At 42.2% G+C, this 21878-nt stretch overlaps 1 protein-coding gene across 4 annotated transcripts in view; it reads right to left on the bottom strand.

Annotated features, from left to right (window-relative positions):
• DYM (dymeclin) overlaps positions 1 to 20843 on the bottom strand; it is a 291188-nt gene extending 270345 nt beyond the window's left edge. For 2 of the 4 annotated variants that reach the window (XM_058170965.1, XM_058170967.1), the window contains exons 1-3: positions 20568 to 20714; positions 7420 to 7466; positions 696 to 890 (exon numbers count right to left, since the gene is read on the bottom strand). In XM_058170965.1, coding sequence (XP_058026948.1) covers positions 696 to 835 — 140 coding nt within the window. In that variant the 5' untranslated portion in view covers positions 836 to 890; positions 7420 to 7466; positions 20568 to 20714. Of the gene's footprint in view, positions 1 to 695; positions 891 to 7419; positions 7467 to 20567; positions 20715 to 20738 lie in introns of those variants that run through there. The other 2 variants (XM_058170966.1, XM_058170970.1) reach the window with 2 other exon arrangements.
• Positions 20844 to 21878: the final 1035 nt, after the last annotated feature.

The following is a 21878-nucleotide window of genomic DNA, read 5'->3' as shown; positions in this document are numbered from 1 at the left end:
ACCAAATAATGGCACCATCCCAAGGATAACAATAATGTAATATAATAACAACAGCAGCAACAGCAGCCAAAACTGCCAATTAATACAAAAAGTATGTATGTGTGAGGGTTTGTGTGTGTATCACAATCCATTCTGTGTACATTGAGGTGGGGGGAAGAGTCTTCAGCCTTAACAAGGTTGATACTCTATGGCAGTGGTCTCCAACCTTGGCAACTTTAAGACTTGTGGACTTCAACTCCCAGAGTTCCTCAGCCAGCTTTGGGAGTTGAAGTCCACAAGTCTTAAAGTTGCCAAGCTGGCTGAGGAACTCTGGGAGTTGAAGTCCACAAGTCTTAAAGTTGCCAAGCTGGCTGAGGAACTCTGGGAGTTGAAGTCCACAAGTCTTAAAGTTGCCAAGCTGGCTGAGGAACTCTGGGAGTTGAAGTCCACAAGTCTTAAAGTTGCCAAGCTGGCTGAGGAACTCTGGGAGTTGAAGTCCACAAGTCTTAAAGTTGCCAAGCTGGCTGAGGAACTCTGGGAGTTGAAGTCCACAAGTCTTAAAGTTGCCAAGCTGGCTGAGGAACTCTGGGAGTTGAAGTCCACAAATCTTAAAGTTGCCAAGGTTGGAGACCCCTGCTCTATGACACAACATTATTACAGAATCTGGTTGTTCTGCTTTCACTATTAAACATCATTGTTAGATGTGTAACACCTACCTATTTGTTGGGATAGTAAAGCTGAAAGAAAGCAACTGATTCCAAAACGGGTCATTCTCAGAGATGGCCTCTCGTCCCGACAGTTTCTTTAAATATTCATTTTCCGGAAGGTCGTGAATGCTGCTGCTTGCTGCTCCCATCTTCTCATTAATCCAGTCTGAACCTTTTTAGGGTTTCATGCCATCGATGAAAAGCCTGCAAACCAATGGAGAAAATACAATAACATCGTCATTGTCTGCAGTGTGTCTCGAAATATAGGTAGTCCTCGACTTACAGCACTTCGTTTAGTGACCGTTGAAAGTTACAGCGGCGCTGAAAAAAAGTGACTTAGACTCGTTTTTCAAAGTTACAAGCTTTGCAGCATTTCCCACGGACACGTGATCAAAATTCAAGGCGCCTGGTTTAACTAGGTGTGGGCCACGGTGCCTGCAATTACTGCAGGTTCTAGTCCCACCAGGTCCAAGGTTGACTCAGCCTTCCATCCTTTATAAGGTAGGTAAAATGAGGACCCAGATTGTTGGGGGGGCAATAAGTTGACTTTGTAAATATACAAATAGAATGAGACTATTGCCTTACACACTGTAAGCCGCCCTGAGTCTTCGGAGAAGGGCGGGATATAAATGTAAATAAATAAATAAATAAATAAAAACTATAAATATTTCTTCCCTCATTTCATATAAAATGTTCTAGATTTATATTAATTGTGTTACATAACATAACATAACATAACATAACATAACATAACATAACATAACAACAGAGTTGGAAGGGACCTTGGAGGCCTTCTAGTCCAACCCCCTGCCTAGGCAGGAACCCTACACCATCTCAGTCAGATGGTTATCCAACATTTTCTTAAAAATTTCCAGTGTTGGAGCATTCACAACTTCTGAAGGCAAGTCGTTCCACTTATTAATTGTTCTAACTGTCAGGAAATTTCTCCTTAGTTCTAAGTTGCTTCTTTCTTTGATCAGTTTCCACCCATTGCTTCTTGTTCTACCCTCAGGTGCTTTGGAGAACAGCCCGACTCCCTCTTCTTTGTGGCAGCCCCTGAGATATTGGAACACAGCTATCATGTCTCCCCTAGTCCTTCTTTTTGTTAAATACCCAGTTCCTGCAACCATTCTTCATATGTTTTAGCCTCCAGTCCTCTAATCATCTTTGTTGCTCTTCTCTGCACTCTTTCTAGAGTTTCAACATCTTTTTTACATCATTCACTTCATTCTCTTAAATCGGTATATATTTCGACAATTCTTACTTTATAGAAACCTCTATCAAACTTCTTTAACATATTTTTTTATCTAACCATTCATAAAATAAATCCCATATCTTATAATGTTTATCTTTAATATTGTTCTCTAATTTCAAATGTCAATTTACTCATTTCAGCACATGCCATTATTTTCTTAATAACTTCATCTTGCGTTAGCATTTTCTCATTTTTCCAATTTTTAGCAAACACAATTCTAGCCGCTGTTACTACATTCACAATCAAATATCTCAATTCTCTATTATCTAGAACATTTTATATGAAATGAGGGAAGAAATATTCATAGTTAAACAAATGATTAATGGACTAAAATTCAAGACGCTTGGCAACTGATTCATATTTATGGCGGTCGCCATGTCCCAGGATCATGTGATCACCTTTTGTGACTTTGGGACAAACAAAGTCAATGGGAAAAGCCAAGTTCACTTAACAAAGGGGTTACTAATTTTATCGACTGCAATGATTCACTTAACAACTGCGACAAGACAGGTCATGAAGTGGAACTGGAAAACTAAGAGATACCATTCAGGTTAGTGCAGCTGGCTACAATCTTTCCGGCTTTGTGAACCAGCAGAGCAGGGGGGGATGGTTCCCCAAAAGCGGTGGGCAAGTGTGCGCAGCTCTGTTTGCGGAAGCAGCAGGCACATGCACACCCCGCTCACACAAATGGAGCTGCACGCAGTGGCTCGCTTGCCCACTGCACATGCAAGTGGAGCTGTGCAGACACACACACGCTCGTCCACCACTTCCACGGCCCCGTTCTGAACTGGCCATGGCCCAGTAGCGGACCACGGCCCAGAAGATGGGGACCTCTAAGCTACTTTACATTTTAACTAGTAGCTACTGGGATTAAAATTGCCACTACTAAGCAAGATGGGTGCTAATTAAGTGAGTTGTGCCTTCTTTTATGACTCTTTCCAGCGTGGTTGTTAAGTGAATCACTGCAGCTGTTAAAAGGGATGTGTGTGCTTGTTAAGTGAATCCAGCTTCTCCCGTTCACTTTGCTTGTCAGAAGCTGGCTGGGAAAGTCGCAAATGGCAATCATAGGACCCTGGTGGCTGCAACCGTCGTCGATGCAAGCCGGTTGCCAAGCAACCCAATTTGGTTCACGTAACCGTGGGGACGCTGCAGTAGTCATGAGGACCGGTTGTCAGTTTTTTCAGTGCTCTTGTAACATCATACAATCACTAAACGAACGGTTGTAAGTCGGGGTTACCTGCAGTTCCCCTGATTATCATCTTTGTCTTCGGCTTCAGTTCTGTTTAATACCTTCCCTTAACTTGCTTTTTTCCAAATAATGTGGGTTTCGGCATCACAAGACAAAAGATAGAAAGACCCACACATGGATTAGAGAACCAACAAAAGTATACAATATCATCAAGAGAATAAAAGAATTGAAATGGAAACGGGCTGGTCACATAGCAAGAAGAACTGATGGCAGATGGACCAAGGCAGTCATAGAATGGATCCCACTTGATAAAAAGCGTCCATCAAAAGAGATTTAAAACAACATGGATCGACCACCATCAGCAAGTACTGTGGGCCCAATTGGCAAAGGAAAGCTCAGGACTGCATTGGCTGGAAACATGCGGAAGGGGCCTGCAGCGGATAGACGAAGGCTAGAACGATGAATGTGGGTTTCGGCATCACAAGACAAAAGATAGAAAGACCCACACATGGATTAGAGAACAAACAAAAGTACACAATATCATCAAGAGAATAAAAGAATTGAAATGGAAATGGGCTGGTCACATAGCAAGAAGAACTGATGGCAGATGGACCAAGGCAGTCATAGAATGGATCGCCCTTGATAAAAAGCGTCCATCAAAAGAGATTTAAAACAACATGGATCGACCACATCAGCAAGTACTGTGGGCCCAATTGGCAAAGGAAAGCTCAGGACTGCGTTGGCTGGAAACATGCGGAAGGGGCCTGCAGCGGATAGACGATGGCTAGAATGATGAATGTGGGTTTCCAAGCAACGTGCTTAACCATCATGTTTTCAGTGGATTTAGGGACTCATAATCCTGAAGTCGAAGGGGAGGCAGTGGCTCAGTGGCTAAGACGCTGAGCTTGTCGATCGAAAGGTCGGCAGTTCAGCGGTTTGAATCCCTAGTGCAGCGTAATGGGGTGAGCTCCCGTTACTTGTCCGAGCGTCTGCTAACCTAGCAGTTCAAAAGCACGTAAAAAAAATGCAAGTAGAAAAAGAGGGACCACCTTTGGTGGGAAGGTAACAGTATTCTGTGCACCTTTGGTGTTTAGTGATGCCGGCCACATGACCACGGAGATGTCTTTGGACAGCGCTGACTCTTCGGCTTTGAAACGGAGATGAACACCGCCCCCTAGAGTCGGGAACGACCAGCACATATGTGCGAGGGGAACCTTTACCTTTACCTTTAATCCCAAAGTATTTGGGTTGGGGAAGGTTGGTCTACATGTAAGTATCTGGGAATAAGTCTCATTTAAATTAAGCTAATATATTTCTGGATAGGTAGAAATAGGACTGCACTGTTAATGAACAAAACAGTGCATATGTAAAAAAAGTAAACAAAACAAAACATTTTATTCCTGGATGGTTCATGCCAAATGAAGTTAGCACCTTATTGGTAGAGTTGAATATACTGCCTTCTCCCTATTCTATTCACAACAAAGATTCTTAGCTGTCATTTATGAATGCGCTAATTTAGTATAACAGAGGACAAAAGCTTGTCATATTTAATTGAAATTTAGAATGTGTGTGGATTAAAAAAGAAAGAAAGAAATAGAGATCGTGCAATTAATCTCTATCCATCAGCCAAGCATCTACACCTCTGGGATATGCAAGCCCTTAACTAGGTTAGCTAACATTCTTTGGCAGACTTAGAGACGTTTCTTGAATTATTCTTTAAAAGATCTGAAGTTTCCAAAAGCATGAGATTGATGGAAATGCAATCCCCCCCTCAAGAATTCCTAGAACGTTATCATATGGGTTTTATATCCAAACCAAACGCATGTATTGCAAATTCTAAAACACTTGTATATTTAATATAATGTCAGTTCTAAGAGCACGGTTGTCATCTGTTAAATCAAAGAAGCAAGCAAACATAATCTGAATGTCCGGTTGAGATCATCCAAGGACGACGATTCAATACTACGATGTTCAATGAATATTTGATAGAGGCTTAATGGTCCTTAGAGTTCACCAACCCAAATTCTCTTCGAAAGGGAAACCAAAAAAAATTTAAGGCACAAATTGCCCGAATTTCCACTAAATATATATTTAGAGGCTCTAGTCCAGGATTCCCCAATCTTTCCCGGTTGCGACTTGGAGCTGGGGAAGGGGGGAAAAGAGGGGATGATTTTGTGGGAAGGACGAGCACATGTGTGCGTGCGTAGGAGCCTGCGACATTTGTGGCGATGCTCGTGTGAGTTGGGCTGCAAGCGCCCGCAATGAGGTTCGCGTGAGTGGGACTGTGCGCACATGCAGATTAGCCCATGGCCCGGTTGTGGGCCATGGCCTAGAGATTGGGGACCCTTGATCTAGTCCAATGTTGGCGAACCCTTTACTTACCAAGTGCCGAACAGAAATGCACTTTGCGTGCTGCGCATGCTTGCATGCCATCCGCGGTAACACGTGGCTCCACCCCATGTGCTGCATGCACAACCACACCATCTGCACATGCGCACAGCTTTTGTGCGTGCAACGCAAATGCTATTTGCACATGCGTGCACTACGGTGATTTTGCACGCATGCACAAACACACGCGTATGCCCAGGAGAGCACTAAATACCAGCTGGGTCCCCTGAATTACGTGCATGTGCACAAGAGGCCTGAACACCAGATACGGCATGCGTGCATGCGCAGCTTCAGGTGAGCTTGGCGACGGCTCGCTTGCCGAGAAAAACAGCTCTGCGTGCCACTTCCGGCACGCGTGCCATAGGTATGCCATCATGGATCTAGTCCAATGCCATCATCATGCCATATGGGAGCCCTGGGCTTATTGACTGAAAGGTTGGCAATTTGAGACCCAAGCACCTAACAGTTCAAAAGCAAGTAGATAAATAGGTACCACTTTGGAGGGAAGGTAACAGCATTCCATGAGCCTTGGCGCATAGTTATTGTTGAGACTCCGGCTCCCAAGCCTGTCCTCATGGAGGAGGATGACTCTGAGAGTGAGGGGGAGGAGCCAACAAGGCCTCCCTCTCCTTTCTGGCAATGCCTCAGGTGCCAGCTAAAGGCCAGGAAGAAGGCGTGTCGGAGCCCCCACCGACAGAGGGTGAGGAGGTTCAATCCTGGATTGATCCCAGGCAGCATCGGAAGGAGAAGCGTGCGCAGCAAAGGAAGAGGTGTGGCAGGCCAAGAGAGTGCTGAGTCACTGAGCCACACCCCACAGGGGATAAAAGTGGGTGGAGTTGCTCTATAGCCCCTGTGACGGACAAAAACTACAAAGCATGAACTTCGGATCGTTTGTTTTTGAGTTAAGGCCTGGACTGTGCGAAGGAATTATTCTGTGAATTCTTGGCTGCCTCGGCAACGGCCTACGGACAAGTGGACTCCCGTCTCTGACAAAGCAAAGCTGGCTGAGGAACTCTAGGAGTTGAAGTCCACAAGTCTTAAAGGGACCAAGGTTGGAGACCCCTGCTCTAGAGCTACATTTTCGTTGGCAAAGATTTGCAGGAGGCTGTCGCAGCTGAAAACTGAGCTCGGGAGCCTGTTTTTGTTGGCAGAGCGCTTGGGCAACCACAGGCACCCCCAACACGAGTGATATCAAGCTGGCCGCGCCCACCCTGCCCCACTGAGGTCAAACACAACTCTGATGTGGCCCTCAATGAAATCGAGTTTGACACCCCTGTCCTACATAATCCTCAAATTCTTTTCCATCTAAAAGAAAGCAAACCAATATGAGTTTCTGTGCAGTAATAAAGCCGAGGGAATAAAGCTTTGCTTCCTCTTTTAAACAGGACACAGAGATAAGCAACAGATGCTGTATTTTTCTCATCGTGTTTTGGATGAGGTACAAAGGAAGCAAATATCTGAAGTTAGAAAAGATCATATCTGGAGTAATGAGGGAGAAATTTAAACCACTTTGGGACCCAAATTAATCGTAAGGGTATACAAAAACCTTACAAACAGCAACACTCCGGCACATCTCTTGAAGCATAATGTTAAAGCTAATACTATTCCAGCAGATTAAATTAACAGAATTGTTTGGGAGAACATGAATGAGAAATTCACTTATTTGCTTTCTGTAAAGTATGATGCAACTAAAAAGGTGACCTGGTTACTCAGAACACAAAACCAACAATTTGGAAAGCCCACTGAAAGCCGGAAAGTCAATGTTTGATTTCGGCAGTCACCTTCAACGCGTTATTTTACAGCTGTGCTTCAATGTACATGTACAATGTTTCTTATATAAACATCCTAGTTGAAGATCATAAAACTTTTTATATACCAAAAAAAATAATAATCCTTCTCACCTTCTGAATTTCAGATTGTTTGTCTTGCTTGGTGAATTTCAGTCTTCCTGTAGAAGAGAACACAACTATAAGATGGGTATTATGAAGTGAATCGAGCAGCGAGGTCAAACTTTCATTGTTAATTCTATCAGTCAACATATGTATGCAGAAAGTTATCCCCACAACCCATCCAGAATTGTTAGACGGTTAATGAGTAACTTTAGTACTCTAATGCATCCTGCTGCAAGCATTTTAATGCTAATGCAATCATTACCATCAGCCACTGATATGAAAGTGTCAAAGAGCTTCTGTCAAGGTATATCAAAGAATTCTAAAAGCTAATTTAAATAACATATCCACCACAGTATCTATATCTCTCACATTGTACAAGGAAGTTGTTACCAGCTGAGGCTGCAGGGCTGCATGTGGCTGCCCAAAGCTTGGTATATATCCGCAGGAGAGCTACAAATAAAATTAGCATACAGGTAGTCCTTGATTTACAGCCATTTGTTTAGTGACTGTTCAAAGTTAGGCTGAAAAAATTGACATGACCATTTTTCACTCTTATGGGAGAATTCTGGGAATTGGAGCAGGGGTGAAATGTAAAATTTGTTACTACTGGTTCTGTAGTAGTGGCGGCTTGGTGGGAGGGGGGTAATGTGACTGGGTGGGCATGGTGAACTTTTTTTTTTTTTACTTTTAAAAGCATTTTTTCTACAACCTCTTCGGCCGAGGAGGTTGTAGAAAAAATGCTTTTAAAAGGCTCCTCTGACGACCCCAGCTGAGTTTCCTGATCATCAGAGGCTTTTTTTTCTTTTAAAGGCAAAAAAAATGTTTTTAAAAGAAAAGAAAAGAAAAGCCTCTGACAATCAGGCAACATAGCTGTGATTGTCAGAAGAGCCTTTTAAAAGAATTTTTTCTACAACCTCTTCAGCCAAAGAGGTTTTAAAAGCCTCTGACGATCCCAGCTGAGCTGTGTGATCATCAGAGGCTTTTTTTTTTTATTTTTAAAAGCATTTTTTCGGCCACAAAAAAAATGCTTTTAAAAGGAAAAAAAAGCCTCTGATGATCACGCAGCTCAGCTGGGCATGGAGGGGGCAGGGATTTTTCCTACCGGTTCTCCGAACCACCTTCCGCCATCGCTACTGGATCAGGTGATCCGGTCCGAATCGGGAGCATTTCACCCCTGAGTTGGAGTCCACGCACTTTAAAGCAGCCAAGATTAAGAAACACTGCTTTTAGGTTTCAACCCCCAAATCTGAATTTTACAGCCCCAAACTTGTTTTGGACAAACAGTTTGCGAGCAATAAGCTGCCAATCCCTGGAATGGAGGATGAACAATTTTTACAATAAAGTGATCCTACATTTCTTTAAAAAAAAAAGGCTTTGTGATTGAAATGTGTTGGTTATTAACATCTAGCATCTTTTAAGTCTCCTCTTTGCTTCATGATACCAAGAAATACAACCTTGGGCAAAAAAAAAAGCTTCAAAGAGTTTAGTTTAAAATGTGCAGCAAGAACTGTAAGTTTAACATATATTACAAATTGAATCCAAATTACACGCCAAGAATTGGAGGCTAAATTTGTAAAGAACATTGCAACTAAAACCTGTTTTCTAGGAGTTTATGCATTTAGCGTTCTAGATTCCATATACCAGTAGTTCTTGGTCACTTGAAGAGGTGTGGACTTCAACTCCCTTGCTGGCTGAAGAATTCTGGGAGTTGAAGTCCACACCTCTTCAAGTGGCCAAGGTCGAGAAACACTGCCATATACTATTTTGGATACAAGTTCCCATTAATTCTTATTGTAAAATAAAGCAAAATGTTCATAGGTATATAACATTATAGCCATATATATATATGGGTCTTTGGTTATTCGGGTTTTCTCCCGCGTAAAATTGGAAGTGTCTTGGCGACGTTTCGACGAGTCTCATTCGTCATCTTCAGGCTTCAGCTTCGTGCTTCTTGGAGCAAGACACTTCCAATTTTACGCCGGAGAAAACCCGAATAACCAAAGACCTACATACAAACACCCGCGAAAACCTCAGAAAACATATATATATATATATATATATATATATATATATATATATATATATATATATATATATATATATATATATATCAGCTGCATGATTGGCATATTTAAATATCCTGAATACCATTTTTCAGATCAGCAAACTGAATATTATTTTTAGAGATAATTTAACACTGGATTATGCTGAAGAGCTAAACTTAAAGAGTTTACCTTAAAAAGCTAAGTACAGATAGTCTTCAACTTACAAACACAATTGAACTCAAAATTTTTGTTGTTAAGCAAGACATTTGTTAAGTGTGTTCTGCCCATTTATACCCTTTCTTTTATGGGTCGGACACGACTTCGCAACTAACAACAAAAAATAATCACTTAGCTATACTTATCAATCAGTCAATCAGAATAGAGCTGGAAGGGACCTTGGAGGTCTTCTAGTCCAATCCCCTGCTCAAGCAGGAGACCCCCTATACCAGGGGTGTCAAACTCGCGTTATCACGGCATCATCACATGACCTATCAGGACTTTTTTTTCCCTTCGCTAAACCGGGCAGGGGTGGAGCCAGCACATGACACATCCGGCTCACAGGCCGTGAGTTTGACACCCCTGCTCTATACCATTTCAGAGAGGTACTCTTGTCCAGTTTCTTCTTAAAAACCTCCAGTAATGAAGCATCTACAACTTCTAGAGGCAAGCTGTTCCACTGGTTAATTGTCCTCACTGTCAGGAAATTTCTCCTGAATTCCAGGTTGCTTCTCTCCTTGATTGGTTTCAATCCATTGTTTCTTGTCCTGCCCTGTGATGCTTTGGAAAATAAGTTGACCCCCCTCTTCTTTGTGGCAACCTCTCAAATACTGGAATACTGCTATTATGTCATCCCTAGTCCCTCTTTTTTCTAGATTACCCAAACCCAAATCCTGCAACCGTTATGTTTTCGTCTCCAGGCGTTTGACCATCTTAGTTCCTCTTCTTTACAGTTTTTCCAAAGTCTCAACATTTTTCTCGTAATGTGGTGGCCAAAACTGGGTGCAATACTCTAGGTGTGGCCTTACTAAGGCTTTATAAAACGGTACTAATATATAATTATAATATAATATAATTATCCTATTGTTCCCTTCATTATATCAAATTAACATAGCTGTTGCATGCTTTTGCGTATATATATATATTTCTTTTATGATGTGTTGTTTTTTTATGTCGATGTTTGTGTATACTGTTGTGACAAAATGAAAAAAAAAAAATTAGCATTTTTGACTGTTGCCACACACTGCTGGCTCATATTTAAGTGATCGTCCACTAGGACTCCAAGATCCCTCTCACAGGGAATGTTTGAGCCAGGTTTTGCCTAATCTGTATTTGAACCTTTACATAAATTAAATTATATTGACTCTATATAATTATATATATTATATCGATTCCATAACTCAAGAGTTATAGAGTTGTATTCCCGAACAAGCTACTGTATCCTTAAATTTAAAAAAATGCCACCCTGAATCAATCATGCACTTCCTGTCATGAATCCATTTGCTTCCTTTGGAATGCTTTTTTTTTACAAAAAAAATAAATAAATTCAGAATAGAAAACATGTTGTGGCAACAAAATGTCATTTGGAATATTTTGGCTGGGAAGCCGCAGAAATGCCAAACGAGGTATCCTTGGCAACCAGCTGCAGCGTCTGTGGATATCATTCTTGCCAGAATGAATAGATGGTGGGAGGATTTAATCCAATTTTTATAGTCTCTAAAAATTCATCTGCAGCAAATGGGGAATGAACATTTAGGTCTGTAGACCACCGAGTTTCAATTGCCTGAGGGAACAAGGACACTGGGAGGGTCTTAGGTGATTTCCATAGTTTTTGTTGACAACTTTTAGGGCAGCAAGGAAAGTAATAGGTTATGTATGCATACTGTGAGTTAAACTATAACGGTATTTATGTTGTGAACTGAAGCAGAAACCATAGTTTATCAAGGTGCCGTGTTACACAACTTCCACAATTTCGGCAAAATGAAGATGTGTGGAGTTCAACTCCCAGAATTCCCCAGGGATGTGAATTTCACACATCTTAAAGTAGTAGCTACCATAGTATTAGTTCTAAGGAAGATTGTGCTTGAACAAACGAAAAGATTTAAGATATTAGGAAGAGCTTGGCAACAAGCAGCCTGGCTTGTATCAATGTCACTTTCTTGAATGAAGGAAGGAAGGAAGAAAGGAAGAAAGGAAGGCAGGAAGGAAGGCAGGAAGGAACGAACGAATCCATCCATCCTTTACCAGCATCTACCGTTGCTTGAATTTATTCTTTACCCAGGTATCTTTTTCATCATTAATCTTCTCTTTTACCTAAAATACTATGGGTATTGAACTAAATGGAAAGAGGTGATCTGATACGTACAGGGTGAAATAGTTTTTACATGTGAAGACAGTGAAAAACAGATGTCTAAAACAGCCACGGGAGAAAGACATGGCTGCTTTAATAATTTGAAAATACACATTTTGGTGTGTAAGGACTTGGAATATAATCCAATTATTATATATTTAAGGCTTTACATTGGAATTGAAGGGTAGAGAGAATATGTGTGTAGCAAGAAGATATATTTTAAAATGAACTAGTTTCCTTTCCCTACATTAAATGTATACTATGCACTGACCTGATAATAAGAGGAACATTAGAAACAAGAACGCTTCTATTTATTGGTCCAGCCGGTTAAGATAGTGCCATGCTAAAAAAAGATAGATGTTTCAGCACTACATATATAAGCCTCCTTTAACTGCTATTAAAGGGAACATTGAAAAGCATTCTCGAATTGCATGTACTTCATAAAGATCTTATTCAAAAGATATAGAGCAGGTGTTGTGACGGGCCCCTCCTATCTCCAACTGGGTCTTTTATCAGACTCCGAGTCTGATAATGAAGATAATGGCCTGTTATGCCTCCAGCCCCCGGCCCTGGCCCCATGCCCGGAGAGGATGTCAGGAGTGAACGAACAAGCCCGATAAACCTCACTCATATGGCATGTGTTCCTTTGGCTCAGCCGTCAGAGGAAGCCAGCCAGGTGCTGGAATTACTGAGAGCAGATCCAGCTGAAGACCCTCGCTTCCGGAGATCTGAGAGGCGACGCCAGCAGAAGGAGGGGTGGGGCAGGCCTGGATAAATGCTGAGTCATGGAGCCACACCCCACAGCCTATATAAAGGACCTGCTTTTGGCATTCCAACCTTGAGTCAAGCAAAGTCTTAGCTAGTTTGCTGATATCGGACTCTATCGCTGAAGTCACAACTTGGACTCCTGCCTGCCCTGATAAACCTCGAAGGAACTTGGCAAGCTGCAAAGGCTTCGTTGCCAAGTCTGTTACGGACTTCCTTGACTCGTGCGTTGGAGTGGGAGTGGGACACGACAGCAGGGCTGTCAAACTCCTGGCCTGCGGACCGGAGGCATCATGCGCTGGCCATGCCCACGCCCGGTTTAGTGAAGGGGAAAAAAGTCCCGATATACCACATAAAGCCTCTGTGACGTGAGTTTGACACTCCTGATATAGAGGAACAAAAGACTATGACATTAAGCCAATTTTTACGTCTCAAAGGCAACGTGTAACTTCTTGGATCAAGGAACCAGCAGAATTAATTAATACAGCGTGCAGATTATCACATTGTGCAATAGGCATTCTTTCTAATAATAAGCTGACAAATGTTTATAAACTGTAAACAACATTATACAATGCAAAGCGTGCATGCACTACCCTTATCAATGTGCCCCAATTTTGACACTGGCTTCTTCATTCTTAGATTTCTGCCACTGTATTAGATTTCTTCCAGTTATCCTATTGCATCATATACAATTGGAAACTCCCAGTGTAAGTAATCTGATCCTCACAAATATCCTTCAAAGAAATGCTGTTTAAGAGCAATGCTATTTAAAGGGTAACATGCAGAAAGCATCCTGGCCTACCTCCTAAAGGTGCTTTTTCCTTGAAAATATTTCGCTCCTCACCCAAATTCAGAAGAACTGAAGAAGCTTCATGGATGAGAAGCGACACATTTTCACAGACAACTATGACCTGGATGATTGAGAATTTCCATAGACATCCTGGCATCTCCGCTATTTTGCATGTGAGATAAAAGGCATTAGCGCGTCGACTTACGACCGCAGTCGAGCCCAAAATTTATGTTGCTAAGTGAAAATTTGAGTTTTGCCCCATTCGACAACATTTCCTGCCAGTTGTTAAGCGAATCACTGCAGTTGATGAGTTACTAACCTGGTTGTTAAACGAATCTGTCTTCCCCTTTTGACTCCGCTTGTCAGAAGGGTGCAAAAAGTGATCACGTGACCCTGAGACACTGCAACGGTCATAAGTATGAACCAGTTGCCAAGCACCTGGCTTTTGATCACGTGACCATGAGGATGCTGCAAGTCTGAAAAATGGTCATAAGTCACGTTTTTCAGTGCTGTTGTAACTTTGAACGATCCCTAAATAAACTGTTGTAAGTCGAGGACTACCTGTACATAAATGTACTAAGAAGGTATGTTCTATATCAGGGGTCCCCAACACTCAGGGGTCCCCACAAACTCAGTGCCAGGCCATCCTCTCTCCCCCATCACGCCGCCGCTGCTACCTCCGCTGGTCTGCCAAGTTGGGAAGATTGGAGACGATTGTTGTTATTATATATATTTCTACAGTAGAAATTAATTCTACACTGATCGAATCGATTCATTTTCAGCCATCGTGAAAGTACAGGTAGTCCTTGATTTATAACCACAGTTGAGCTCAAAATGCTAAGCAAGACAGTTGTTAACTGAGTGATGCACCATTTTATCATCTTTATGCCACAGTTAAGCAAATCACAGCAGTTGCTCAATGAACCATGCAGCCGTTAAGCAAATTGGGCTTCTGCCATTGACTTCTGCTTGTTCTGCTTGTGTAGCTTCTTTTCCAAAAACACCACACTACTAACCAGAGCATATAAAACATTTGCTAGACCAATTCTAGAATACAGCTCGCCTGTTTGGAACCCTCACCACATCTCTGACATCAATACAATTGAACGTGTCCAGAAATATTTTACAAGAAGAGTTCTCCATTCCTCTGAAAACAACAAAATACCTTATCCCACCAGACTTGAAATCCTAGGCTTAGAAAACTTGGAACTCCATCGCCTTCGACAAGACCTAAGCTTAACTCACAGAATCATCTATTGTAATGTCCTTCCTGTTAAAGACTACTTCAGCTTCAATTGCAATAATACTAGAGCAACCAATAGATTTAAACTTAATGTCAACTGCTTTAATCTAGATTGCAGAAAATATGACTTCTGTAACAGAATCATCAGTGCTTGGAATACTTTACCTGACTCTGTGGTCTCTTCCCATAATCCTAAAATCTTCAACCAAAAACTGTCTACTATTGACCTCACCCCATTCCTAAGGGGACCATAAGGGGCGTGCATAAGCGCACAAAACGTGCCTACCGTTCCTGTCCTATTGTTTTTCTTTTCTTCTTCCTATATACATATATGCTTATACCTCCTTATATTTACCCATATATGTGTTTATATATTATATAATCTTTCTGTATGATACCTACATATATTGTTATGACAAAATAAATAAATAAATAAATAGAAATCAGCTGACAAATGGGGATAACAAATGGGGATCACCTGATCCCGGGATACTGCAACTCTCATAAGTACATGACAGTTGCAATCACCCTAATTTTGATCACATGATCATGGGGATGCCGCAACAGTCCAAGTGTGAAAAACAGTTATCAGTCCTCACCCAAATTCAGAAGAATGCCGCTGTAATTTTGAATGCGCACTAAACAACTGGTTGTAAATTGAAGAGTACCTGTAGCACTGTGGTAAAAGGTAAAGGTTCCCCTCGCACATAAGTGCTAGTCGTTCCCGACTCTAGGGGGCGGTGCTCATCTCCATTTCAAAGCCGAAGAGCCAGCGCTGTCCGAAGACGTCTCCATGGTCATGTGGCCGGCATGACTAAATGCCAAAGGCACACGGAACACTGTTACCTTCCCACCAAAGGTGGTCCCTATTTTTCTACTTGCATTTTTTACGTGGTTTTGAACTCCTAGGTTGGCAGAAGCTGGGACAAGTAACGGGTGCTTACCCCGTTACACGGCACTAGGGACTCGAACCACTGAACTGCCGACCTTTTGATTGACAAGCTCAGCATCTTAGCCACTGAGCCACTGCATCCCTAGCACTGTGGTAGCAATGGTCTACAGAGGTCTACAGGTCATGGTGAAAATAGCTGCAAATTGTTTTGTTTAATCAATCTAATAAAGCTAATGATATAATACAAAATTGTAAGGCATTTCATTATACATAATCCTGCATATCAGGATTCTAGATAAATGATGAAATCATTCATCTAAGATGTAGTGCTATTTTTAGACAGGTCACAACCATAATTGTGAAAGAATTCTAGTTTCATAGACGGCACATGCAAAGCAACCATGTAAAATCAGATACCTGTTCTGTTTAAACTAATTGTTAAGTGACTAAATTAATTCTTTCTTTGCATAATCTCTCTTCGGAACAGATGATATACGAAAGTAAAAGCATAGATGTCACACCTTCTCCCAAGTGAAGACATATTCATATCAAACCTCATGTTTAAATTTTAAAATAAAGATTTCTAGAAAGAATCTGAAAGAAGGAATGGGCAGCAACAGAAACATAGCAGAGAAAGAAATGTACATAAAATTGAAAATATTTATTTGTTTAAGCAACCTTGTAGATTATGAGACTATAAAGACTGTTTTATATTTTCAAGACTATAATAGGAATAACCATCCAAAAAAAAGCATTGGGTGATCAAGGAGAATTAAAAAAACTAAGCAGCATAAGTTTTGCTTTTCCCCATTATTAAGAAAAACAGAAGAAATACTATCGAATAGAAAATGCTACATACATGAGTTGGCACATAATTTGTAAAACTCCAAAGGAATATGAAACACAGTATAAAGATAAAGGTTCCCCTCGCACATACTCTAGGGGGCGGTGCTCATCTCCGTTTCAAAGCCGAAGAGCCAGCGCTGTCTGAAGACGTCTCCGTGGTGATGTGGCCGGCATGACTCAACGCCAAAGGCACACGGAACGCTGTTACCTTCCTACCAAAGGTGGTCCCTATTTTTCTACTTGCATTTTTTTACGTGCTTTCGAACTGCTAGGTTGGCAGAAGCTGGGACAAGGAATGGGAGCTTAGCCGATTACGCGGCACTAGGGATTCGAACCGCTGAACTGCTGACTTTTCGATCGACAAGCTCAGTGTCTTAACTTTTAGGCAACCAGGAGCCATTTAAAAAAAAAAAAAACAGTACTGAAATTGCTTAGGACAGGGGTGTGCTAACTCGCGGCCCAAGGGAGAATAACCAGTTTGGTCTAGTGCAGGGGTCTCCAACCTTGGCAACTTTAAGCCTGGAGGACTTCAACTCCCAGAATTCCCCAGCCAGCAAAGCTAGGAGTTGAAGACCACCAGGCTAAAATTTGCCAAGGTTGGAGACCCCTGGTCTACTGGTTAAGGCATCAGACTAGAAAGTGGGAGATGGTAAATTCAAATCCTGCCTTAACCATGAAAGCCAGTTGGGTGACTTTGGGCTAGTCCCTCTCTCTAAGCGCAACTCACGTCACAGGGTTGCTATGTGGGGAAAATGGGAGGAAGGTGTGTTGCATAGGTTTGCCACCATGAGTTATTTATAAAATAAAGCCAGGATCTATAAAAATACATAAAAAATAAAAAATAAAGTACCAGTAAGCCAACCAGAGGTTTAACACACAAGTATCTATTTTATGCAAAAAACTCTGAAGTGATTCGAGCCCACATATAGGCTCCCCAAAATTATTTTATGGTAGGAAAGACCTGATTCTGATATAAGGGATCTTCTCTCAAACTACATTTCAGAAGGAAGCAAAAGGAGGATTTCTCTGTTTAATCATGGCTATTCATTGCCTTCACATTAACTTGGGGTTGATGTGCATACAGGATAGGATTTTGAATCTCCTACAACCTCAATGACTCAATAAAACAATTGTATTCATACCGCAAACTAATTCAAGTTTCCAGACTTAGTTCAATGGTCTGGTTATTTTTTGATTCCCTGAACTTAATAACATTTTACCTTATATGACCCCAGTCATGGATTATTTCCACATATCTTATCTAGACTTTTGAGGTGTATGAACTTAATTGCCATGAAAATCTCTTTTCACTGGAGTTTTATTTACACACAGAACACTCAGAGGAAACACCATAAAACGAGGCCACAGTTCTACAGCAGTTATTCTATTCTTAGGATTGATATTATGACTTCCCAGCTCCAGGCGGACATAGCTTGGAGAAAAGAACGAGCACTTGAATTCACAGTTGGCATTGACAGGGTCCACAAAACAGACGGAACTAGTGGTCAGTTTTGAAAATCTAAATTAAACAATTTACAAACATTGCTAATCATATAATGGGTTAACTTTGAACCAATTATGTTTTAGCACGTTATGCAAAGGAGGCCACTAACATGCCTCATAGCCAGCCAAGGCTTGCCCGTTAGATTCTAAATTCAATTTGCAATTTAGCTTTCCTTGATATGGATTCTATGGCTCTCCCCAAAGACCATCATTCTAGGACTGATGGTGATGTTTACATTCATGTGACCTTTAACCTTTCAGAGGCAGGACAGCCCTGAACTCTCCAATGAGATCAAATCCCAACAGAACTGATTATAGCAGTGAAAACTATGTCTATGGGGATTCTCAACCAAAGTCACGGCTGTCCCAATTGTGCTTTTCTAAAAGGCAATTGGACTTTTCTTTTTATTTTTTTTCCTTTGAAAATGTTTCGTTTCTCAGAACTGAAGAAGCCTTTTAGATAAGAAGCAAAAACATTTTTAAAGAAAAAAAACCAAGAAAAGTCCAGTTGCCTTTTGGAAAAGCACCCTTTGGATCAGTGACCAGCAACTTATATATTGCTTTGAACAACAACAACAACAACAACAACAACAACAATAATAATAATAATAATAATAGAATAGAATAGAATAGAATTTTATTGGCCAAGTGGGATTGGACACACAAGGAATTTGTCTTGGTGCATATGCTCTCAGTGTACATAAAAGAAAAGATACGTTCATCAAGGTACAACATTTACCAACATCCACCTAAGATGGCGCCGACGAAGGCTGCCTCGGTGAAATGCTCTCTAATAATAATAATAATGATGTTTTAATTTGTATACCGCCCTTCTCCCGAAGGAACAAAGCTTGAACAAAGCTCAAGGAGAACCCAGAATCCACAGTAAATTCACTTAGGGACCGTTCAAAGTTACAACTGAAAAAGTAAGTTATGACCATTTTCCACACTTATGACTTGTTTCAGCATCCCTATAGTTATGTGATTTACATTTGGATGCTTGACAACTGACACACATTTATGACGGTGTACAGTATCCCGGGACCATGTAATCCCCTTTTTATGACCTTTTGGCTAGCAAATGCAATGGGGAAACCGGAGTCACTTAACAACGAGTTTAACAACTGTAGTGATTCACTTAACAAATGCGGCAATAAAAGTGGTGAAATGGGGCAAAAAACAATTTTCTCATTTTGCAATATAAATTTTGGGCTCAATTGTGGTCGTAAATTGAGGACTACCTGTTTCAACCCAGGCTGCCATTTTACTCCAGATTAACTCAAGCTATGCTATCTGAAATACTGATCCCATCAATAAACCTAATTAAGTGGTGGTTCCACCATAGTTTGTTTATATCAATTTCTATAGCCACCCTTTTCAGACATGTGATTCTGGGCGGTAAACCTATATACATATAAAAATAGTTAAAACCAGGATAGGCACCATACCTAAATAAATATATCTATGCATATACATGCATCACCCTGCCAACAAAAGTGTGTATGGTCAAGGCTATGGTTTTCCCAGTTGCAATGTATGGCTATGAAACTTGGACCATAAGAAAGGCTGAGCGTCAAAGAATGGAGGCCTTTGAATTCTGGTGCTGGAGAAGACTCCTGCGAGTCCCTTGGACTGCAAGGCGATCAAACCGGTCAGTCCTAGAGGAAATCGACCCTGATTGCTCTGTAGAAGGCCAGATCCTGAAGATGAGACTGAAATACTTTGGCCACCTAATGAGAAGGAAGGACTCCCTGGAGAAGAGCCTAATGCTGGGAAAGACTGAGGGCAAAAGAAGAAGGAGACGACAGAGAATGAGGTGGCTGGAGGGAGTCACCGAAGCAGTTGGTGTGAGATTAAATGGACTCCAGAGGATGGTAGAGGACAGGAAGGCCTGGAGGAATGTTGTCCATGGGGTCACAATGGGTCGGACACAACTTCGCAACTAACAAGAAGAAGTATACATACAATTCATATTTTATCTACCTCGCAGAGGGCAAGAAAAATAAAGACCTTAAATATCAATACAACCAAGAATCAGGTCCCAGGCTTTTACAATAAAAGTGTTGCCTGGCTTGACACAACACCCCAAGGGGAAGTCAAACGCATACTTTGAACAGCGCAAGGTGTAACAACTCCTCCCTCCCAGCCACCCACCCACCTGCCTGCCCTGGGCTGCCCTGCAATGGAAGGGGAGTTTGCCTAGGTCCTTAAGGCAGGGGTCTCCAACCTTGATCACTTTAAGACTTGTGGACTACAACTCCCAGAATTCCTCAGCCAGCAGCTGGCTGAGGAATTCTGGGAGTTGCAGTCCACAAGTCTTAAAGTGACCAAGACTGAAGACCCCTGCCCTAAGGCACTGCAGGGTTAAACAGAGAATGCATCCACACGTGCAAAAAAAAAAGCCAGCTTTCCTTCACCTCGGTTTAAGCTCACGTGGGCACACGAAGCTCTAAACCGGTGTTGGCCAAGCAATGTCTGGACCCATATAGCTCGCTTAGCACCACTTGGGGATGCAGGATCTCTGCCCGCGGAGGGGGGGGGAGCAGGGAGAGGATATACCCCTGGCGGGTTGTGGGGGGCAGCCGTATTTCTTCCCCTGCAGCAAGCATTTGCTCTCCCTGGCTCGCTGCCTTCCCCAATGGTCCGTATTTGCCTCCCCCCCATAGCCCCACCTTTTCAAGGCTAGCCGGCCCCGTTAGCAACCCCTTCCGGCGGTACCGACTCACCGGCTCCGGTTTCCCGGGGGAAGGAAAAGGCGGTGCGCACCCTGCCACTACCCCTCTGTCTCTCTGCGCACCCGCCCCCCCCACTCCGGATCTCTTCTGGGACCTGTCGCGCGTCCCCACCGCTGACTTGCCACCGCGCGCGCTCCCGACGCCCGGATTTCCCCAACCCACCTGCGCGCGACCGTTTTCTAGCCACGCCCTCCGTCGGCGCTCTCCATCTTTTCACGTCGTCACCACTTTCCCTTCTCCGGGGAGTGGAGGGAGGGATGCGGGGCGGGGGGTGTGCCGAGTGGGCGGAGATCACGTGCCCCGAGGCCGCCCCCCGCCCAGGCACGTGGGAAGCGGAGCTGCATGTCGGGAAATGAAGTCCTCCCTGAAGCTCTTGAGTTCGCAGTTGGGAGGGATTTTTTTCCTCCCCTTCCTTGGTCTCCGCCTACGCAGAAGCCATGTTGTTACCTAGGTTACCTGCGGAGTTAAAGCTTCCTGACGGTTAGAACAATTAACCAGTGGAACAACTTACCACCAGAAGTTGTGGTTTGTCGTTTCATAGTTCCCATCACCAATCTCTTTCCACTTATGACTGTATGACTATAACTTGTTGCTGGCAATCCTTATGATTTATATTGATATATTGACCATCAATTGTGTTGTAAATGTTGTACCTTGATGAAGGTATCTTTTCTTTTATGTACACTGAGAGCATATGCACCAAGACAAATTCCTTGTATGTCCAATCACACTTGGCCAATAAAATTCTAATTCTAATTCTAATTCATTTGTCTGAAGTGGTGTAGGGTTTCCTGCCTAAGCAGGGGGTTGGACTAGAACAGGGGTCTCCTCCAACCTTGGCAACTTGAAGACTTGTGGACTTCAACTCCCAGAAGTCCTTAACCAGAAAAGCAAAGGAGGAACTCTGGGAGTTGAAGTCCACAAGTCTTAAAGCTGCCAAGGTTGGAGACCCCTGCCCTAGTGGGACTAGGGGTGGCCTGGTTTTGCAAATGCAAACTCACATTTTGAAACATACCGCTTGGTGTCCCAAATGAAGCCCATTTCACAAAGGGGCAAGTTGATGCGACTAACAGACAAGTAATAAGGGGCGTGCATAATAATAAATAATAATAAATAATAAATAAGGGGCGTGCATAAGAGCACAAAAGTGCCTACCGTTCCTGTCCTATTGTTCCCGTCATTATATCAAATTAATATAGCTGATGCATGTCCTTTACTTATATATATATATATTTTCTTCATGATATGTTTTTTTTATGACAATGTTAGTGTATACTGTTGTGACAAAATGAAATAAAAAAA

Source organism: Ahaetulla prasina, chromosome 2, assembly GCF_028640845.1.
Source record: "Ahaetulla prasina isolate Xishuangbanna chromosome 2, ASM2864084v1, whole genome shotgun sequence".
Classification (NCBI taxonomy): domain Eukaryota; kingdom Metazoa; phylum Chordata; class Lepidosauria; order Squamata; family Colubridae; genus Ahaetulla; species Ahaetulla prasina.
Note: the sequence above shows the minus strand (reverse complement) of the source record. Positions and strands in the feature narration are given on the sequence as shown.